The 22,163-nt window shown below is 47.6% G+C and overlaps 2 protein-coding genes across 5 annotated transcripts in view; one reads left to right on the forward strand and one right to left on the reverse strand.

Annotated features, from left to right (window-relative positions):
• Positions 1-14,712, forward strand: part of WIPF3 (WAS/WASL interacting protein family member 3) — an 83,876-nt gene extending 69,164 nt beyond the window's left edge. For 2 of the 4 annotated variants that reach the window (XM_049093761.1, XM_049093762.1), the window contains exons 6-10: positions 566-730; positions 1,716-1,817; positions 10,046-10,110; positions 10,446-10,522; positions 12,441-14,712. In XM_049093761.1, coding sequence (XP_048949718.1) covers positions 566-730; positions 1,716-1,817; positions 10,046-10,110; positions 10,446-10,522; positions 12,441-12,450 — 419 coding nt within the window. In that variant the 3' untranslated portion in view covers positions 12,451-14,712. Of the gene's footprint in view, positions 1-565; positions 731-1,715; positions 1,818-8,368; positions 8,523-10,045; positions 10,111-10,445; positions 10,523-12,440 lie in introns of those variants that run through there. The other 2 variants (XM_025464501.3, XM_049093763.1) reach the window with 2 other exon arrangements.
• A 3,082-nt stretch (positions 14,713-17,794) lies between these two features.
• Positions 17,795-22,163, reverse strand: part of SCRN1 (secernin 1) — a 63,326-nt gene continuing 58,957 nt past the window's right edge. The window contains exon 8 of the mRNA XM_025464502.3: positions 17,795-21,540. Within this exon, the coding sequence (XP_025320287.1) occupies positions 21,382-21,540 (159 nt within the window). The 3' untranslated portion in view covers positions 17,795-21,381. The remainder of the gene's footprint in view (positions 21,541-22,163) is intronic.

Genomic DNA, 22,163 nt, shown 5'->3' on the forward strand with positions numbered 1-22,163 from the left:
GTGTGGGTGGGACTCGCGTTGGGCCCTGGTGGGCGGGGTGGATTTAGGTGGAGACTGGAGGGAGAAAAGAGGCTCTGCAATGCAGGGGGACCCATGTAGGGAGAATCCTGGGCTCGGGAGCTCATCAGCCTCACCTCCCTCTGCCCCTCACCTGCAGACAGCCCTTCTCTTCCTTCAGATGCGGCAATGGTCCACCATCTTGGAGCTGTGCCATCTGATCTGAAGGCTGCTGTCATCATTCATAATGTCACAGCAGCTAACATTTACTGAACCCTACTGCATGCACTTGAATTTACTCATTCAACCCTCTTGACACCCCTAGGAGGTGCATGTACCGTGATCCCCATTTTACAGATGAGGAAACAGAGGCACAAAGAGGTTGTGTTGTTATCCCAGCAGGGGAGCTGGAAGTCAGTCCCAAGCAGCTCAGCCCCAGAGGCAGCCCTTTTATTCACCATGCCATATGACATCCAGAGACCTCAGTACCTCACTTCTCACAGGAGGTTACATAGCATCTGCTGTCCCCATTCTTCTATCTGAATCCACTGGCATCTTTTCTGTTAAGGGACCAGTGGCGGAAAACTAAATCCACCCCCAGCACCCCCTGCAAGATCACCCACCACGGAGCTTTCAAGCAGAAGCCAGCAGGCCTGGACCCCGACCCAGCAGGCTTGGACCCCGACCCAGCAGCCCGGAGGTCAGCTGCGGAACGGAAACCTGCATATCATTGGTAAGCGGGCCCACCTTCTATGCCAGCTTCCAGGGAGGGAGTGCTGTCCCCTGGCCCTTGGAGAGAGATTGCCAGCCCACCATTTCAGGATGCATGCTTCACAGGAAGAGGGAGCTGACTGTAGTACAAGACAACCTACAAGTTGTGTTAAGTAGAGTTTCTCTTGAGGTCTTCTGGGAGGTTCCAGAACCCATTCTCTAAACCTTCTGATTGAGATGAGAATGAGGGAAGAAAACCCACATTCAAACTGTATGTGTGTGTGTGTGTGTGTGTGTGTGTGTGTGTCTCCATGGGGAAATTCACGCATATTGGATTAGAATAGAAAGAATAGAGTGGTCTGGAAAGGTGAGGGGATGAATAGAAGGCCCACCAGATAGATGGACAGTTAGGGCAAAAATATAGAGATAGGAAGGAAAGTTCTCTGGGGTCAGACACAAAGCCTAGCTCACAAAGCAGGGATTCAACTCATAAAAGGGCCCCCAAGATTCGACTCTTCTTGCAATCAGGAGCTTAGGAAAAATCCTGTTTGTTTTGGGGAGCTCAGGTTCTGCACCGGACATAAGCCATGCTCCCTCCCACCAGCCACGCTGAGGACTTCTACTCTGCACAAAGCCCTCTCCAGGGGCTCAGGAGTAATTTCAGGCCACAGGGACTCCCCTGGTCCCCTGTTGCTGTCACCTTCCCCACGTCTGACTCTGGATCCTGGATATCTCTGTGGCACTTCTCCCTTTAGAAGTTTCCTGAAGATGTTGGTCAAAGCAGAGTGGGGTAGGTGATAGGGAGAGTCTGTTGATTTTACTTTTCCTGATTCCACCTATCTGAGCTAAGCAGTAAAAATTGAGAGGTAGATAAGTGTCTTCAGGGGGAACAGCCTGGTCATTAAAACCCTTGCTCTGGGCAGGCAAACGTGTGTGCGTCTGGAAATTTTCAAAACTTGGGTTATCACAAGAACTAGAGTAATTTTGGCTGTTTTCCATGTATGTAGATGACTTTGAATCTAAATTCACGTTCCATACTGTGGAAGACTTTCCTCCTCCGGATGAATATAAACCATGCCAGAAGGTTTACCCCAGCAAGATCCCCAGAAGTAAGTACCACCCTGGGAAGCCTCCTGCTTTTTCCCTGACCCTCCAGAATTAAGTGCTTAGTGTTCTTTGATTGGCCACAGGTTGCCTAAAGGATCACATCATCATTTCATTGTACTCCTGCAAGAATACAGTGCTATTCGTACTTCTAGAAATGTCTAAACACTTACTTGTCTTGGCCCCAAGGATTCATTTAGAAGCTTTTAGCTTTTTACAGAACTCCAGAGTTAATTGTTTGACTTTGGATTTAAGTGCCTGGATTTACCACTTGTCCCTCCCCTCCCTAGGGCTTTTGACAAGGGGGCTAAACACCCAAGACAACAGCAAAATGGGATACAGGAGCTTTGTATCAATAACCAGAGAATAATAATTTAAAAAAAACAATTCAGGACTCTGGTAGACTATGAAATGGGGAATCTCCTTAGGTCAGTGGTTCTCAACCTTGAAGACACATTAGGATGACCTGCAGAGCTTTGAGAAATCCCAAAGGCCAGGCTTCACCAAGACCAACTAAATCCGAATATACAGGGTGGGACCCATGTGTCAGTATTTCTGAAAGCTGCCAGGTGAGTCCAATGTCCAGCCAGGGCTGAAAAATCTCAGGCTGGTAAGAGCCTGCCTTCTCCTAACTTCATCATATGGCCAACCTCCAAGTAGAGGCCTTCACTCTGCTTCTCTGTTTAGCCCTAAGAGTGGAAGAAGAAGAGGCTGGTATATCCCTCAGGTGGCAGGGAGGCAAGTCTTAGGCAAACAGGGGGGCACCTAGGTGGCTCAATTGGTTAAGCGTCTACCTTCAGCTCAGGTCATGATCTCAGGGTCCTGGGATCGGGTGTCACGTTGGGATCCTTGCTCAGTGGAGAGCCTGCTTCTCCCACTCCATCTGCCTGCTGTTCCCCCTGGTGGTCCTCTCTCTCTCTCTCTCTGTCAAATAAATAAATCTTAAAAAAAAAAAAAAAAAAAGAAAAGAAAAGAAAAAAAGGAAACAAAGAAAAGCAAGGTGAGGTGTTAACCACACAGTCATGCCACTTGTTAGTCCACATGAGCTGGTTCTGGTCCAGTACTGAGCCAGGCCAGTTGGGCAGGAGCTGGTAGGAGGGGCAAACACCGAGTAAGGGTGTTTCCCATCCTAGGACATAAGTAAAGCCCCCAGCCCCAGACATCTATGGACTAGCATGGAAAATCAGGGGACAGCCCGGGTGGCTCAGCAGTTTAGCGCCACCTTCAGCCGAGGGTGATCCTGGAGACCCAGGATCGAGTCCCACATCGGGCTCCCTGCATGGAGCCTTCTTCTCCCTCTGCCTGTGTCTCTGCCTTTCTCTCTGTGTGTGTGTGTGTGTGTGTGTGTGTGTGTGTCTTCATGAATAAATAAATAAAATCTTGAAAAGAAAAGAAAGAAAAGAAAAGAAAAGAAAGAAAAGAAAAGAAAAGAAAATCAGTGTCCTGGGATAGCCCAAGCCCATGAATTGTACTCTTTGACTCTTTTCCTTCAGAGGGACTCTGGCAAAGTCCTTTCTCCGAGGTTCAGCTTCCTGCAGGCAGACCAGAGAGCTTGAGCCTGCTTCCTCTTCAGGTCACAGGTCCTCTTGGAAGCAGCCTAGGCAGGTCTTTGCCTGTGGGCCTGTGGATTGCACATTAAGGAAGAAGTGACCTTGTGTGCTTTTTAAATAATATGTAAAAATTACGGCTCTGAACTAAGAAAGAGAGAGGAAGGAGAGAGGAGCAGCATAAGTGGAGGGCCAAAGGTGGAGTCAGTATTGTCAGCACTCCTACAAGGCTCATTTCCTTTCCCTAAGCGAGGGTCTGCTAAATGGCCCCCTTCATGCCACAAACCCCACCGTTTTCTGTTACCCAGACAGTAACACAGGAATGCAACACCTGGCCCCAGGAGGCTTTTCAGTTACTGACCCCTACCCTAAGCCAGAGGTCAGCCAACATTTTCTCCATAGGGCCAGATATGACATGCTTGATGCTCTGCAGGCCACATGGTCTGGGTCACAACTCCCCGGTTGTGCTGTTTTGACCTGCAAGGAGCCACGGACAGTACATAAATGAATGAACATGGCTGTATTCCAATAAAACTTTATTTATAAAAACAGGTGCTGGCTGGATTTGATCTGCTGGCTATAATTTTGCTGATCTCTGCACTAAACCATTCCAGAAAAGCAGATTCTTCAAAACCTCACTTCTTTCTCAGTAGTGTGCTAGGCAGTCCTTCCACCTTCAGACTCGGTCACTTCTAAAGTTAGCTGCGCTTTGAGGCCCCGGCACCCAGTCTCCTCCAGAAGGGAAGAGAGGTTGTGCCTCCCACCGCTCGCTGGCCAGGAGGGCTCAGCTGGCCATCTCTGCTGTATTCCTCTCATCTCAGAGAAATGGTCAAATCAGTGTGTCCCCCCGCCACACACACACACAAATAATCAGATGCTCTCGGGAAGATGCAGTTAAAAAGAAAAAAGAAAACCTGCTAAGTGAACTGACATCCTACAGACCAGAAAGGGTATTTCAAAAATAAAATGTGGTTTCATTTATTTATTTTATTTTTAATTTATTTTTTTACACCTTACTTTTTTTTTTAACTTTTGAATTTGGAATAATTTCAGACTTACACAAAAGTTACAAGAGTAGTACACATAAATGTGGTTTTAGATCCACGTGGCATTGGCAGGCGTAAAATCCTCCAGTGGTTTCCTAGCACAATTACACCAGCACATTCCTGCCGCCCCTGTAAGCCGCAGGGTACAACCTTGGTAATTCTATTAGTGTGAGTCTGATACAGTTCATGCCTGTCTGATTCCATTTCTTCTTACAGTTTTTCTCCTGCTCCCCATTGACCTGGTTCCCCAAGAGTGGTGTTCTTCATGGTCTGGGAGACAGTGCTGGTTCTGTGGGATGAGCACGTCCTCACAGTCATCAGTTCTGGCTTTGTCTCCTCCCGCCTGCTCGCTTTCTCTCTGTGCTCCTGACACACACACAGCACACAAATACCCTAATGCTTCGCTTTTCCACTCATCTCTTGACCATCTCCACCCAGCAGGTAGTAGCTATTTTCTTTCTTTGATAGGATGACCTGACCTAATTTTTTTTTAATGTTTTAAACATGCATTAGGTTCCCCAATGAGTCAATCATAGAATTACCATACGACCCAGCAATTCCACTCTTGGGTGTATGCCCAAAAGAATGGTAAATAGAGGTTCAAACAAGAGCTCACACTGCACTCTTCACAACAGCCGAAAGGTAGAAACATCCCAATGCCCATCGGATGACGAATGGATAAACAAAATGTATAGCCATGCAATGGAATATTCTTTGACAGCAAAAGGGAATGAGGTGTGGATACGTGCTACAACGTGGGTGAGCCTAGAAAACATCACGATGAGTGACACAATGCAGACACAAAAGGCCACATGTTGTAGGATTCCATTTGCGTGATGTAGCCAAAACAGACAAATCCTTGGAGACAGGAAGTCGATTTAGCACTAGTTGGGCTGGGGAGACAAAGAATGAGGAGTGGGTGCTACTCGGTGTGGGTTTCTTTTTGGGGTGATGAATATGTTCTGAAACTAGACAGAGGGGATGGTTGCACAACACCAGTGGTATTCAAGGCCACTAGGGGTAAATTTTATGTTGTGTGCATTGTGCTGTTACAATAAAAAGAAAGTAGGGGGGAAAGAAAAAGAAAGTAGGGGTAATATCAGCAGGAATCTTTGGGAAAAACTGCATAGGTCACAAATATTTACTTACATAGCGATGGTAAAAAGAGTGCAGTTATCATCATACTGAAAGATGCTTACTGAGGCTCTTACCCACTGGAGAGATGTAGTTAAATGATCCCCCGACACGCCCTCAAGAAATTCACATTTTGGTGGCGAAAGGGAGGAGGGACAGACACCCAAACACAACATTTCAGTCTGGTGTTCCCGGCAAAACCATCCTGATCACGTTCAGTGGGAAAGTGGCTTGTTAGAAATCTGTTTACAACACAACGCTCCCCCGCACCCAAATTGTGGCTTAAAAATACATAACATGAAGTTCTCCAGCTTAACCATTTTTAAGTGTACGATTCAATAGTGTTAAGTACCTCCACACTGTTGTGCAGCCAATCTCCAGAACTCCTTTCACCCAGCAGAACTGAAGCTCTGTTCCCATTAAACCCATTAAAATGGCAACTACCATGCTACTGTCTGACTCTAAGAGTTTGACTATTCTTATACCCTGTATAAGTGGAATCATATAATATTTGACTTTTTGAGACTGGCTTTCTCTCATTTAGTGTAATGTCCTCAAGGTTATTCAGTTCATAGCATGTGTCAGAATTTTCTTCCTTTCTAAGGCTGACTTATAATCCATTGTATGTATGTATAACATTGTGGTGATCCATTCATCCATCAGTGGCCACTTGGGTTGACTCCATGGTTGGCTATTGTGAGTAATGCCACTATGAACATGGGTATACAAATATCTCTGTGTCCCTGCTTTCAGGTCTTTTGTGTGTATACCCAGAAATGGAATTGCTGGATCATATGGTAATTCTATTTCTAATTATCAGAGGAAGCACCATACTGTTTTACGTTTTACACTCCCACCATTTTACATTCCCATCAACAGCACACAAGGGTTTCTCCACATCCTCCGTAACACTTGTTACTCTCTTTTTTTTTTTTTTTATTTATGATAGTCACAGTGAGAGAGAGAGAGAGAGAGAGAGAGAGGCAGAGACACAGGCAGAGGGAGAAGCAGGCTCCATGCACCTCGGGAGCCCGACGTGGGATTCGATCCCGGGTCTCCAGGATCGCGCCCTGGGCCAAAGGCAGGCGCCAAACCGCTGCGCCACCCAGGGATCCCCTCTCTTTTTTAATAGTAACCATCCTAGTAGGTGTGCAGTGGTATCTCATTGTAGTCCAATTCCTATTTTAAAATAGTGACTTTGCACTTACAGTGAAACTAGCCACAATTATTTCCATTAGCAAAGTAACTTCACCAAGTGCTGCAATAACTTCAACGGTACCAGGTGGATCATGTCATGAAATCAAAGGATCAGGGGCACATGGGTGGCTCAATGGTTGAGCATCTGCCTTTGGCTCAGATTGTGATTCCGCGGTCCTGGGATCCAGTCCCTCATCGGGCTCCCTGCAGTGAGCCTGCTTCTCCCTCTGCCTGTATCTCTGCTTCTCTCTCTGTCTCTCATGAATAAATAAATAAAATCTTTAAAAAAAAAGAAAGAAAGAAAGAAAGAAAGAAAGAAAGAAAGAAAGAAAGAAAGAAAGAAAGAAAGAAAGAAAGAAAGAAAGAAAGAAAAGAAAGAAAGAAAAAAGAAAGAAAGAAAGAAAGAACGAAAGAAAGAAAGAAAGATCAAAGGATCAGCTATCCCAAGACTGAGAGAATCCATAGACACTTGCCAGTGGCTGAGCATTTATCTCCACCTTTGTGGAGGGCAGCAGAGCAGTAAGGACCTCCGCCCTGTACTTACTGTAGCCGTTCTCCTTCATAAACTGTCTTCCAGCATCCCACTCTCTGACCACTTTTCCTGTCCTTCTAGATTACTCCTTTATTCCTCCGAGCCACCAAAGGTGCTGTCATATCTATAAAACACCTCCCTTGACCTAGTCTGGCCCCTGGGCCATTTCTCTGCTGCTCTCACGGCCAGTGCCGTCTGCATTCTGAGTAACTCTTACCCCTGGCCACCCACTTCTAGCAACAATGAAGTTCCTTTTACAGCAAAATACAACATTTTCCTTCCTGTTTTATGAAGAAATTGATTCTCCTTTAGCTCTGTTGTTGTATCCAGTCGTATTTATGAAAACTAGTGGCCACTACTTTCTTACAGAGAAACCCATCTTACTGCCCAGTGGTTCTCCAAAGGGAGGATTTTGCCCCCCATGGGACATGTGGTACTGTCTGGAGACATTTTTTGTTATTACAAATGCCAGGTTTGGCATCCAGTGGGTAGAGACTAGGGCTGCTGTCAGACAGGCCACCCCCACCACAAAGAGTTATCCAGCCCCAAATGTCAATAGAACCAAGTTAGGAAACCCTGGTCCAAAGGAAGGCTCTTCTGTTGTAGACTGGAGTTTCTTAAATCTAAGAAGTAATTTTAAAGTCATTTGCCACATGGAATTAGGTCAGGGGCTGTATATCAGTGTCTTTTTATTTTTAACCTAGTTAATAAACTGGCTAAAAATCTAGCGCTCCCTATGTCATTTGCCCCAAAATATCTTTATCCTAGAACAAGTGCACTCATTAATTTAAAAAGTATCTTAATGAAAATTTCAGTGTCCATTGGATTAATGTTTTATAAGTTGTAGAGACCCTTCCAGTGCTAGTTCATTTTAAAAACTGTATCTTGGGGATCCCTGGGTGGCTCAGCGGTTTGGCGCCTGACTTTGGCCCAGGGCGCGATCCTGGAGTCCCGGGATGGAGTCCCACGTCGGGCTCCCGGCATGGAGCCTGCTTCTCCCTCCTCCTGTGTCTCTGCCTCTCTCTTTCTCTCTGTGTCTATCATAAATAAAAATAAATAAATCTTTAAAAAATAAAAAATAAATAAAAACTGTATCTTAGGGATGCCTGGGTGGCTCAGCGGTTGAATGTCTGCCTTTGGCTCAGGATGTGATCCCGGAGTCCCAGGATCGAGTCTCACATCGGGCTCCCTGCATGGAGCCTGCTTCTCCGTCTGCCTATGTCTCTGCCTCTCTGTGTGTCTCTCATGAATAAATAAATAAAATCTTTAAAAATAATAATAAAAAATAAAAACTGTATCTTACTTTACAGATTCTCCAGATGGACTTGCATGTTCATTGTAGAAAACTTAAAAAGTATTTTTAAGAGATTAAAAAAAGCAGTAAACCCAGGTGGAATCAATTCAATAAATTATTTCCATTTTTAAAAAAAATATTTGAGATGATCCTATTTATACAATTTATAGCCTGTTTTTTCTCCTAAATTTCAAACATCACCCCATATTATTTTGTTTTGTAAACATTCAAAAGGCCACTTTAGGGACGCCTGGGTGGCTCAGTGGTTGAGCGTCTGCCTTTGGCTCAGGGCATGATCCTGGGGTCCTGGGATCGAGTCCTGTATCGGGCTCCCTGCAGGAGCCTACATCTCCCTGTGCCTATGTCTCTGCCTCTCTCTGTGTCTTTCATGACTAAATAAAATCTTCCTATTAAAAAAAAAAAAAGAGGCCACTTCATTTTCCGTCATATGGTAGTGAACCCTGCATTTCCTAAATAGTTTTGTTGAACACAGGGTATTATCAATTTTTTACTATCATAAATGATCTGAATGAGTAGTTCTGCTTTTCATGCTGTTTTGTAAGGAACATAGCAGCCTGGATTGTCTGGAGGGCTTTGGGTTGTGGTTATTTAATTCCCTGTCTGGGGGAATTAGTCGATTCCCTGGGTGGTTCAGTTGATTAAGCATCTGCCTTTAGCTCAGGTCATGATCTCCAGGTCCTGGGATCAAGCCCTGAATCAAGGTGGGACTCTGCTTCTCCTTCTTTCCTCTGCCTCTCTCCCAGCTTGTGCTCTCTCTCTCTCTCTCTCTTGCTTGCTCACTCTCAAATAAATAAAATCTTTAATAATAATGATAATAATTTCTGGTCCGTGACAGAGGCAGAACAGAAAAGCCTGTGTTGCATGCAGCAGAGAAAGAGCCACTCAGGGACACCATTCAGATCATCGGATTCACAGAAAAGTTCTGGATGGCCTGGGAATGTGGATTTAAAACTTGGCTAGACCAACCAAATCATATAGATGTACACATACACACACATACATAAGTAAATGCCAAACTAAAACATCTGGAGAGATAACCAGTAAGCTTCGAGTAGCGGTGGTAACTCTGAGATAGAAACTGGGATTAGGCCAAGAAGAGGCACTTGAGGTTGTTTTGCATTTTTACTTCCTATTGTCTTCCTCTATATTCTTTCAACCCTTCATTATGAGAAGATATGTATATGTAACTTGTGTAATATTTAAACAAAATACATTTTAGAAGATGAGTTCGATCCTCCTAGAACAGAGCTTGATTTATTCAGCATATATTTTACCCTTTCCTCCTCTTTTTAGCCGACCCTAGCACCGCACGTGGCACATTTGGGGCACTGGACAGATGAGCGAGTCTGGAGACGGTGGCTTGTTCTGAGCTAAGACGCTTTTCCGGGCCTTTATTTCTTTATTTTAAAGATTTTATTTATTTATTTATTTATTTATTTATTTATTTATTTATTTATTTGAGAGACACAGAGAGAGAGAGAAAGAGAGACGCAGAGGGAGAAGCAGGCTCCATGCAGGGAGCCCGAGGTGAGACTCGATCCCAGGACCCCGGGATCACACCCTGGGCTGAAGGCTCAACCACCGAGCCACCGGGGTGTCCCTCTCCCGGGCCTGTAGACGACAGGCCTTGATAAGCTGTCCCCTCCTAGCACATCGGACGAGCTGCCTCCTTGTCCCATTGTGGAAACAGTGGGTGGACACACCCAGCCTGGGGCCGGGAGCCTCAGGGTTTCGGGTTGACCGGCTCATGTACCCCGGTCCCCTTGCTGTCGCCCTACGTGCTGCTTTGCTCGGAGCTGCTCCGCGGGGCACACAGCGGTCCCTGGGCCACCAGGTGCTGAGAGCTTCCCTGTTCCTTGCAGGCCGCACTCCGGGTCCCTGGCTCCATGCGGAGGCGGCGGGGCAGAGCCCGGATGACATCAGGGGCAGGAATTCTCAGGTAAGGCCCCCTCGGGTCACACGGAGCCCAAGTGGGCCTTGTCCTTGAAGCCGCACATCTGGCACAGATTCTTTCGTCCTCAGGGAACGCCGTCGGGGGGACCCTTGGTTCCAGCTACAAGGCAACGCATACAGTTCCAAACTCCGAGGAGGGAAAGGGAGGGGGCTCCCCCCAGAACCCTCCCCCCACCCAGAAGCAAGGCTTCCCACCCAGAACCCCTTTGGATTCTTTGCGTAACCCATTGGCTCCCCGTTCATTCTTCCCCAGTTACGACGGCTTGAGAGGCCGGAGACAAAACTCCGTAACGTGTATTAGATGTGATTCAAGGTTGTCTTGTTATAGAGTACAGGGTATCTTACTGCACCCATGGGTGGGGGGTTTCTCCCATCAACGTGAGGATTTCTTTTGGCCAAATTTAGTCACAATGCAAGTCGCAAGTCGCAGTGGCCAGAGGAAGCTGGGAGGGGACCCTGGTGGGTTCCTGTGGGATGAGACAGTCTTTGAAAAAAATGCCCTCCTTCTCCCACCAGGCAGCTCAGACAGACCGTGTCCTCACCTGGGCAGAGCTGCCGTCTCTCTGCCCACGACCAGGGTCTCATCTCGAAAGGCCCTTTGTTTCTTTGAAAACACGCATTTAGTCCTGCCCTGGCCTCCTCCTGTTTCAGAGGTCTGAGTGGCAAAGGGGGTGGCCTGCTGGTCAACGGGGCCCTGCTACCACCACATGGGATGGCACAGCAAGGGACGTGAGTGGGGGGACGAGGCCCTGGACGCGGGAGGAGTTCCTGGCAAGAGGGCGAGGCCAATCTAGGAATTAGGATAACCGCTCCGAGGATCCCAGCCTCAAAGCTGGGTGTAGGATTGCAGGTAAGGCAAAAGAAAACCGAATATACACAAAATTCACAGGCATCCGCTCTGGAAGATGATGGTTGATTTTTTTACTCTTCTTCCTAGCACATTTCTGCAATTTCTGAATTTCTACAGTGAATACGTTACTCCTGTGGTCAGGAAAATACAGTAATAATCAAAATAATAGTCTCTACATTATACACTTCTTTACATGTTTTCAGATAACTTGCACCCATGATCTCGTTTGATCCTTTCAGTAACTCTGTGATGTAACCTGGAGAGATACCCTTAATGTCCTTTTTTTCAGTCAAGAAAACTGAGCTCCAAGGGGTTAAGGAACTTGCCCAAGGTCACATGCCCCAGACTTTCGATTCCTTGTCCAGTGCTCCTTCCACTATACCTCTTTGCTTTTCCTGGCATGTTCATATTGCTAGGACAGGAGTCATCCTCCCCTTCAGAAGTGGCAAGAATGGTTGAACACTGTGCCACATCTGGTCTCTGGCCTCACAGCAGGCACACAGCTAAGTCACTGGAGCCCATAAAAGTCTAGTCAAGGGTGGATTGTAAGATCTCTCTTGGGCATCCCATAGTCAAGAAGATCTTCTTTACATCTAGCTGGTCACTGTCTTCAGGGAGACGAAAAGCATTTGCCCAGAGCAATCACAGGGTTCTAGACATAGCAAACTGCCCCCAGGGGGACACTCTTCTTTTATGGCTAAGATCCCCAAGTGGTCTAGGCCCAGGTGGGAGTCCTGGCCTGGAGATTTAAAGGCCTGGGGCTCTCCAGCAAATGGTTTTTCTTGAGTTTCTATCAAGTGCTGGTATTTGGTCTCAAAAATGTTTATAAGATGGCATTAGGTCTTCAGATGCCATCAATTCTAATATCCCATTTCATCCCTTTACCACCCACAAGTCCCTGGGTCAAAATTAGCCCCTTGCATCTGATGGGACCCTCTGGCCTTGGCTGCCATGTACAAAATGCAGGAAGGCTTTGGTGCCCAGCCCCAGGGTGGGTTGTTTGTGTGTGAAGAGTCTTCTAAACCCACTTGGTAATGTCATTGTGTTTCTGCAGTTATCTCTAAAGACACTCCGGTGAGAAGACAGATGAAGCCAATGCCCTGTGAGCCACCTGGGCCTCCGCGTCGCTAGATGGGCATCCCCAGGAGAACGTGTCTGTCCATGTCATACTTAAGTTGTAACTCAGATGACATACAAGCTCTGAGTGGAGCATTTATTTATTGTAAATATGTGGTTTGCACAGGCTTTAAATCAGTATGATAGTCGACTTTTACTTGCGTAATTTAAAAAACCACAAACATTGTTTCTCCATTTTTTTAAGATGCATCTTGTCATTCATCTGTCATGACAGAGAGAGCCCTGTCCCCACCCCATGGTGTTCCATTCCATGAGTGTAAATATGCGTGCGGGCTGGCCTTTCCTAGATTCTGAACCGTGTTTAGAAGATTCCTTAGTTTCCAAGTAGTCCCAAAGTCATAGTATCCACAGCCGCTTCTTATTGGCATGATTCTATAGTCTCATTGCACCAACTGCAAACTCAAACCAAATAATGCCTTATAAATGATGCAGCTCAGAGAGAGTAGCATATCCCCACACCCAGACAATGCCACACAGCCTCCAGTGAACGAGATGCCATGTCTCGCTTCCGTTTTGCACACCAGGGATGTTTTTTTTTTTTTTTTTTTTTTTTTTGCTGCCTAATGTAAATATAACGCAAAATAAAGGCAGGAGTGGGCTTGGCCCCTCCAATGCCAACCACAGGGCCCTTTTGTAACCGAATGATCCTACAAGTAGCCAATGTTCTTACTGTTTACAGTCCCCTATGCCTACCTTCCCACGGCTCTCCTCCTGTCCTGCTAAGTTCTTACGCCCCATCCTGGCAGCCAGGGTAAAGCAAGATTTATGAGATTTTGGGTATTTTTTCTGCAAGTTATAAACATACATAATTACAGTCAAGTACAAATTCTATCTCAGAGATTTTTTTTTCTCCCCGAGAGAGGGATTTTCATGGAAAATATGACATGAGTACGTGTAGATTGAAGCATATTAGCAAGTATCTGCCTCACATACCCGGTGCCTCACTCTCACCCTTAGGAACCCTGGAAGCACCCACCAGGCAAACTAGCTCCTTTCTGAGCTCAAGAGGACCTGACTGGTCTGAAAGCTCCCCCTTCCCCATGGGGGCACACTTCTCTGTCGGGGAGAAGCGCACAAGTCCAGACACCCCTGAATATGGACTTGGTCAGGATGGGCTCTGACTGCTATGCTCACACTCTTTTTCTCAAGCAGGCAAGGAAATGGAAGTGTGGTTTTGCTTGCAACGGAACCCAAATGCTCCCCATCCTTGGAGGGGAGGCTGTCATGGAGGAAGGAGAGAAAATAGAAGCAAACAGACTGAACCCCAGGTCTGTGCTCAAAATAGATACAGATTAAAGGAAATAGGGGGAGGGGGACGGGAAGAGCAGTGGAAAGGAAGTGTCCTTTGGAACCACTCACTCATGTGCTCAGACCTCAGGGACACCGTGTCCAGACCACACCAGCCAAAAAAGGTAGCGGGTCAGGAGGGATTGGGCAAATGTGACTGCTTGCACTTTGCTGTTGTCTAAAGACTAGGATGGCATCCTGCATCCTTGTTGTGCTTTTTCATCCCAGAGAGAAGCAAGTGAGCAAGGTCAAGTGCCCTTCTCTGGGGAATCAATCATGCCAAATTATAACCGCTTAAATCAATTGGAAAAGAAGCTTTTGCAGGTCATCAGCTCGGGGCATAGCCGATTTGTTTTATCGGTTCTGGAGGGTTTCCAAAAGGTCAGGATTTCTTTAGTGTAATGGGATCCACTCCATCTCCCTCCCACTTGTATAAAAATAATTACAAGGGCTTTAATTGTCATGGTGAAGAAGGCCCGGGACAAAGGCAAGTCCACCTTCAGAGGAGACTGGCTGCCCTGATGAGGCGTTTCTACATTCATGTTCTGCATCACTGGAAGAGAAATCAAAAATAAAACTGCCAAGGACAGGGGGAAGGGATGAAAAGAGAAACCAAAAATTGCAACTAGGGAGAAATCTCAGGAATCTGGCATCACGTCGCTCCTCGAGACCTGTCACTGAATCCACGCCCTTCGCCCTCCTGCCTCTGGCAGGACCCACCTGTAGCCCCTTGACCATAAACTCACGCAGAGGCACCGAGTTACAGCGCTCTTACCACCCTCGAGTCTTCTCACGGACACTGTCGTCTGTGGCTCCCCCGTGTTTCATATGTATTTTATATTTATTGATGTGCCCTCCGCAGACTCATTTCTTTGTATCTAATAAACTTTAATAAGTGGAAATGCTTCTTCCCATGTCCTTGTTAGAACCCATCGATGGTCACCAGTACCGATATAAGCCAATCATTTTTCAGGGTTAGAAGGGCTTCTCAGGATGATGGGACACAAGGGATACTCACACAGGACCCAACGCTTGCAGTGACATACTGTGTTCAACACGGGGCGTTTCTTTTCTGAGCTGACATTTCTAACTAACCTGCATAATGTTTTCCTGGTTTTTGTAGGCAACCTGAACTGATGGGTGTCTGGCAAAAATAACCCAAGGAAAATCTTTCTGAGATGCATTTTCTTAAAAAAAAAAAAATAGGTAACACGGTATTTTCCTAATAGAAATGGGCAGAAAGTATTGCTTATAGGATGCCTCTAATTTGTGTTAAAATGAAACAGCTTTCGAAGCTGAAGTGCACTGAGCACCTGCCCCAACTTAGCAAACCCCTCAAAACATCTGTATGAGGTAGTATGCTCTTGATCTCCATTATAGTATTTTCAGGCGGTCTCTCTGGCATTTGGTGCAGGGGCGATGGGGTTCACCTGCTTAGGGCAGACATAGATAGGACTCTCCAGTTTGCCTGAGTTTGGGGGTGTAACTTATATAATGAGTCTATGCCTCAGTTTCCTCACGTGTAAAATGGGGACACAAATATGTACCTAAGCATGTACTGGTAAAGGGGCAGTGACATAAGACCGAGACAAGCCCCTAACCCTTGGGTCCCAACAGTCTTGTACCCATACTCTAGGGTACAAGCAGTTTGCTCATCACAGGCCGAGTCCCAACTAGAGCTCTCAGCGGCTGCACCCCAGGCATTGCACTTAGATGGTCATGGAGCTGCTCAGACCACACTGCACTGGCTCTGCTGTAGGATAACAAGGAGAGACCAGTAATTAAAATTCATAGATGTTCCCGAAATAAATCGCATCTAGAAACTAATTTCAAAGTTAGCTGTTGCCACACACTTTGCCTTCTAATTAGATAGGGACCTGACTTGTTTTATCTGCTGCCTTATTAGCAGAGGTAGAGGTAAGCTCCTTAATGACCAAAAGGGCCAATCTGTGTGGAAAAGCAAAGCAGTGGCCCAAGATGACTGGCAAAGCAGGTGATGAACTTCAAAGCCGTGGACTGCGGAGGTGAAGGAGCCGAATCTTCAGGCAGCCCCGATGGGAGTTAGGGGTGGGAAAGGTGGTACCTAGGAGGCTGAGGGAAGCAACTTCACAGGAAGAGTAGTGGCGTCCAGAAGCGGGTTCCAAATTCTCACCCCGCGTCCCAGAGGTTTGGGCGTCCTTCACGAACCTGCCCTGTTGCAGGGTGAATTATGCCTTCCACAAATTCCTATGTGGAAGTCCTAACCCCATATCTCAGAATGTAACCTTATTTGGGAATAAGGTTGTTGCAGACGTAATTAGTTAAGATGAGGTCATACGAGGTGGGGTGGGCCCTAATCCAGTATGACTGGTGTCCTTGTAATAAGGGGGATTTGGACACAGACACAGACACGGGGAGGCAGAGATTGGGGTGAAGCGGAGGGCAGCAAACCACCAGAAGCTAGGGGAGAGGCATAGGACAGATTCTCCCTCCCAGCCCCCAGAGGGAACCAATCTTGCTGACACGTTGGTTTTGGACTTCTCGCCTCTAAAACTGCGAAACAATCCATTTCTGCGGCTTAAGCCAAGCGCTTTGTGGAATTTTATTACAGCGGCCCTAGCAAACTAACATATGCTCTGTCACCTTGGAGCTTTGTGGGAGAATGTTATGTTCATGGAAAAAGAGTCGGAAATAAGATTTAAAGAGCTAGAAGTTTCTTGCCATATAAACAGGGCAGTCAGGGATCCCTGGGTGGCGCAGCGGTTTGGCGCCTGCCTTTGGCCCAGGGCGCGATCCTGGAGACCCAGGATCGAATCCCACATCAGGCTCCCGGTGCATGGAGCCTGCTTCTCCCTCTGCCTGTGTCTCTGCCTCTCTCTCTCTCTCTCTGTGACTATCATAAATAAATAAAAAATTAAAAAAAAAAATTTAATAAACAGGGCAGTCATCTTCTCTGACCCTGACACGAGTCACTTGTGACCAGTGACGGAAGTCCTATCTTCATGAAGATGTTCAGTTGCCTTTTGCCTGTCACAGTGGAGAACAAATCGTGGAAGCAATCTGGCATTTCTAGGTCACAAGTGTGGAGACAGCTGGCTTTTCTCTTAAGTGGCATCTTTCGGAGCTGGTATGGCTTTAACACAGAGATGCTGGGCATGGATGGCACCACCTGTTCTGGTGATCTGGACTTCCATTTCTAGCGTGGTTTTTTTCTTAAATTGTAAAATATACGTAACATAAGTTTACCATCATAACCATGTTTAAGTGTACAGTTTAGTGCTGTTAAGTACATTCACATTATTGTGCAATCAATCTCCAGAACTCTTATCATCTTGCAAAACCGAAATTCTCTACCCCCTAGAAAAAAACTCTTTGTTCCCCATCCCCCCAGCCCCTGGTAACCACCATTCCACTTTCGAGCTCTATGAGTTTAACTACTCTTGAGACCTCATGTAAGCGGAATCATACAATATTTGCCTTCTTGATACTTACTGGCTTATTTCGCTGAGAATAACATCAATGGACACTTGGGTTGCTTCTACCTCTTGGCTATTATGAATAATGGTGCCGTGAACATGGGCGTAAAACTATCTCTGAGGCCTTGCTTTCAGTTCTATTGGGCATATACTCGGAGTTTCTGGGGTATATGTTAATACTATCTCTTCACATTTTTTGAGGAATGGCCATACCGTTTTCCATACCAGCTTCACCATTTTATACTCTCACCAACACTGTACAAGGGCTCCAGTGTCTCCACATCCTCACCAACACTTGTTATTTTCTACTTTTTTGACAGTTAGCCATCCTGGTGGGTGTGAAGGGGTGCCTCACTGTGCTTTTCTGTTTGGTTCTAAAGAGTGAAGCCATCCACAGTACGGTCCACCATGTTGGAAACACTGAGCTGACTGGGTTTTCTGAAGATTCCAGTCAGAAAAACATATCCCCCCTTCCTACGTTTTCTATTTTGTGGCTGATGCCCACATTTATTCATGAAACACAAGGACATTAATTTCAGTGTTTTCTTTTATTGTATGCTTGATGTATTTAGAGACAATTCCAAGGGCAAGCACTGGATAGGGAAGTTATCTGGTTCATAGATATTTGTACAAAAGGCTGTTAAGACTACACGGTCAGTTCCCACTGCAGGAAACAGAAAGGTTTTCTTATTTATTATTCCCTGCCAACAGCATTTTCCAGCTCACACATTTAACTTCTCACAACATGATTGCAAACACGTACATATTCATTCCCATGAGAAATCTGCATGTGACATTTCGGAATGTTTGAAGTCAGTCAGATAAAAAGCACATTTGACACAAACCATAGGAGGAGAGCTGGGACTAGGGACTGTGCAGAATGAAATGTCACAGCCACAGGGAGGCACAGGGTGGTGCTGGGACAGCACGTGCGTGTGACCTGCCACTCCTCCCCCTCCATACAAGAATGGCCAGCCAGGGGGGGCTCCCCTCCCTCTTTCTTCCATGTGCTTCCCTCCTTAAGCTGAGAGCTCAGCTGAAGACCTCCCCGACAAATAGCCTGACTGTTCTTCAGTCAGGGATGCAGTTAGTGCCTTCCTAGCAGACATACTGGTCCCACCTGGCTTCCCTGCTGGGCCAGCCAGAGCTGTGTAACACCTGTATCAATGTGGGGGTGACATAAGTTAGAGAGTAAAGTAGTTTGCCTGGTTGGTAATTATTTTTTAGACCTAATAATTTACCCAACAGTGAAAGGACTTCATGGCTAATGTCTAACAGGCATACACCTGCTGTGTTAGCTTGTAAGAAAGACTCTTCCTAATAATAACACTGTGTCTTAGGTTATTGGGCACTAAAGAATCACCATAATTTGAAGTATATCCTTATTCTACCTAGATTTCTACCTAGCATTCCAAACCAACCTCCAAGAGTGAAGAGTACTACTCTGCTTTGCCAATTTTCTTTTACTGCAGCCTCTGCCCCCCGTCGCCCCCGAGAGGATGAAGGCTGTCTTCATGTATGGCATATCCCATCTACTAGATAAGACTAAATAGCTTATGTTTAGTTATGGGGCATGGGAATGGGGGAGAAATTCCATCCTTGATGGCCATGTCTTCTTTCTGCACAAAGCATGCACAGCTCCCCCATCCAAATCTTAATGGATACACAAATGGTATTTCAGGAAGCTATTTACACACTGACCGTTAAAACGCTGCTTTCATAGTTCATCATGAATATTCATTTTCCCCATAATGCCTTTAGAAAAGCGATCCCTGGTCAAGAATTAATCCATGTATTGATAAGCATTTTTCGAAAGCAGGGTCTGTTAGGAGCATTTAAAAAGGAGCATCTCCCCAACAGCCTGCTCAAAATCCAACCACGTATTTTAAGCAGTTGACCTAAGTAGATAAAAGTCACTTGCAGAGAGCGCGGCCACATCAGCAGATTCCTTACTCTCTTCTTGACTTTCCTCGCAACTCCCAGTGCACAGAGAGTTCATGCTGCTATTATTGAGGGCTTGACTGTGCCCAGACTCCCCCTCTGTGCCTGATGGAAGCATCCCAGTCCCATTTAACACCTGCCAGGCTGCGCCATGGAGGGCTGACACGCCCCCTGGTGGTAACACGGGGACATCACAATTGTGACGTACAGCGTCGGCCAAGACCTTTCTCCTGCAGGGCTGGCCCTTCTTTGAGACGCTGGACATATGTCCCCTAACAGAAGTCGCCATTGTACTTCCCTCTTCGCAGTGGCTAGGGAAGGGCATCGGCTGGATGGGTTATCCAGGGCCTTCATTTGGCCCAAAATAATGAAAGCAGACGTCTGTGTAATTAATTCTCACTAGACTTCTCTTGGTAAAAACCCCCCATCGCCTTGGGTATCTCAGGCCTGTCAGGTCTGACACAATGTTTCTATAGTAGGTGGAGGTAAAACCACCTACTATAGGTGAAATTTTAGGGTGGCTTTCCACATCAGCTTGCCTTAACCAGCAAGCAGGTGGACGGAGAAGGGGTGAGGTAAGACTCGCCCCACCCCCTCAGCATCTGCAAACAGATGCTCTGAGAACGGCCGTTGCCTCTCAGAGGAGACCCTATGCTCAACGACGGCGAGAGCCCTGGATGGGCCCTGGATGGGAGGCCCAAGCCTCCTCCCCATCTCCTTCCACCTGTCGTTTGTGATTTTACACACAGAACCTACAAGACTGCAGGACGAGGCTCGTGGCTCTCTCGTGCCCACGCTGGTAGGGGACGTCGGCAGGACACGGTGTGTCCCGACAGGCCCCGTGGCCCTCCGCGCCCACCCCTGGGTGTGCGGCCGCGTCCCTCCTGGCCCTGGAGGCCGGTCGTGCCCCGCCGTCGGTGCAGTCGCTGCCCGCGGGCCCCTTGGAGGACTGTCGCCGCTCACCACAGGCCGCGCGGCTCGGAGGGCAGAGCACGCGGGCAGGAGGCCTGGGGCTGCAGCCACCGCGCGGGAGCTCCTGCGCCCATCTGTCACCTCCTTGCCCTGTGTCCCCGGCGCCGGGCCATCTGCTCCTCCTCGCGCGCTCCTTCCACGCTCAGGCCGCCAGTCAAATCCTCCGCGCGAACCGACGTGGGAAACAAATCAGTTTAATTAAAGCCTCTGCTGAGATGATGTAGCCGCCGCCCCGATTCCGGCGACTTTGAAATCGAACCGGTCAAGGGTTTCTCCTTTTCTTTCCCTGGAGAAATTCGCAGCTTTGGTGGCGCCGGGGGTGGGGGGGTGCAACTAGGCCATCGGGCCGTTTAATGAATCCTGAAGGAAGCAGATGGCCCTCGAAATCGTCCCGACACAGGCCACCTCTAAGGGGTGGGCAGGCTGCCCCGCGGGGAGCGCCTCAGGCCTCTGGGGAGAGCCAGGCGGGGAGGCCGGGGGAGGCCGTGGGGAGGCCGCGGGCCTGGCTGCCTCCGCATCTCTAGGGCGGGCGGTTCCAGCTACCCCAGCCCCCCTCGCCCCCCAACTCCAACCCCAGCCCCCCACTGCAGGCGAGCGCAGTGTGCAGAAGACAGGCTCTTTAGGATCACGGACTCGGGAGGAGCTGGGACCACAGAGCCCCCCCACCCCGGCCCTCCCCACTGGCTTCGACCCTCAGCAGACACTTCTGGGGACATTCTGCAGGACAGGCACGCACCGTGGGAAGGGGGGCCGGGCAGCTTCTCCCTCAAGCACACACACAACGGCGCTGGGCCCTTCGGGAGCCTGGGAGAAACCGTCAATTGAGAGAAGGAATAAGACTTCAAAAGATTTTGCTCTTCCTGCACACTCAGCGCCGGGGAGCCCCCTTTCAAGGCCCGAGGAACCTCGTCCTCCGTGAGAAGGCTGATGTGTCCACTGTCACCGAGATACAATGAGAGCAGCTGAAAATCCACAATTAGTCATACGATCGAACGACAGGCAAATGGATACGCGTTACATCGCAAAAGAAGGGAAGCTACGTTGTAGAAGGAGGGGACGTTGCTGAGCTTCGGGGCAGAACACGAGTGTGACTTTGACACATCTGAACTTTCTCGTTCTACTCAAACAGGAGAGTGGTTTGTTTTGCTGGTCATTTAGTAAGGTGGGAAAGTTTAAATAAGAAGGGGAAAGGGAATGCTTACTTCACTTAAAGAACTTAATCTCCGTGTCAACACAGTCATAGAAAAGATCCCCCACTTCGGTGGGGTCCAGGGGGTCAGAGCTGGTCAGGATTTCTTCCATGGCTTCCAGGCCTTGCTTCTCTAGTTCCAGCATGGTCTTTCTCAGCTTGCGACCTTGCTCCTGAGGAAGGACGGAAACGGTGCGAGTCAGTACAATGGACAAGAAAGTCGCCCAGGGCCCACCCACCCCATTCAAGCAGTTTCCCCATAGCTGCTACAGGGATCATTCTAGAATGCTTGGCCTCCTTAACTCCTTGCTGCCTTCAGGATAAAATCCAGACTCCCGAGAGACATTCAGGAAAGATCTTTTGTGACATACGAGGCTCCTGCTTGCCTCACCTCCTGCCATGCCTTCCTTCCCTTCAACCAGACTGTATTAACTGCATTATTCTTCCAACCCGTGATACTCCACCCTGCTCTTCCTCAGCACTCGGTCATCTTGTACCCATCACCAGGCCTCTTCGACCCTTTCCTCTGGGCTCCCTGTCAATGCCTTTATTTCTGCCATGGTTGTTCTCTTCCTGTCTTGGAAGGATCTGTCTTACTTGCCTGTGTCCCCCTTTAGACCATGAGCTCCTGGAGGGAGAACTGAACTCATCACTATGTTCCAATGCCTGGGACACAATAGGCATTCCCAATAACTGTTTGTTGAATGAATAAATGGATCAGCAAATAAACACATGCCATGTCCATCCCCCAACTTTTTTTTCCCTGAGGTAGTGAGACCTCTTCTTCCACTTACAG

Source organism: Canis lupus, chromosome 14 (assembly GCF_003254725.2).
Source record: "Canis lupus dingo isolate Sandy chromosome 14, ASM325472v2, whole genome shotgun sequence".
Lineage (NCBI taxonomy): Eukaryota > Metazoa > Chordata > Mammalia > Carnivora > Canidae > Canis > Canis lupus.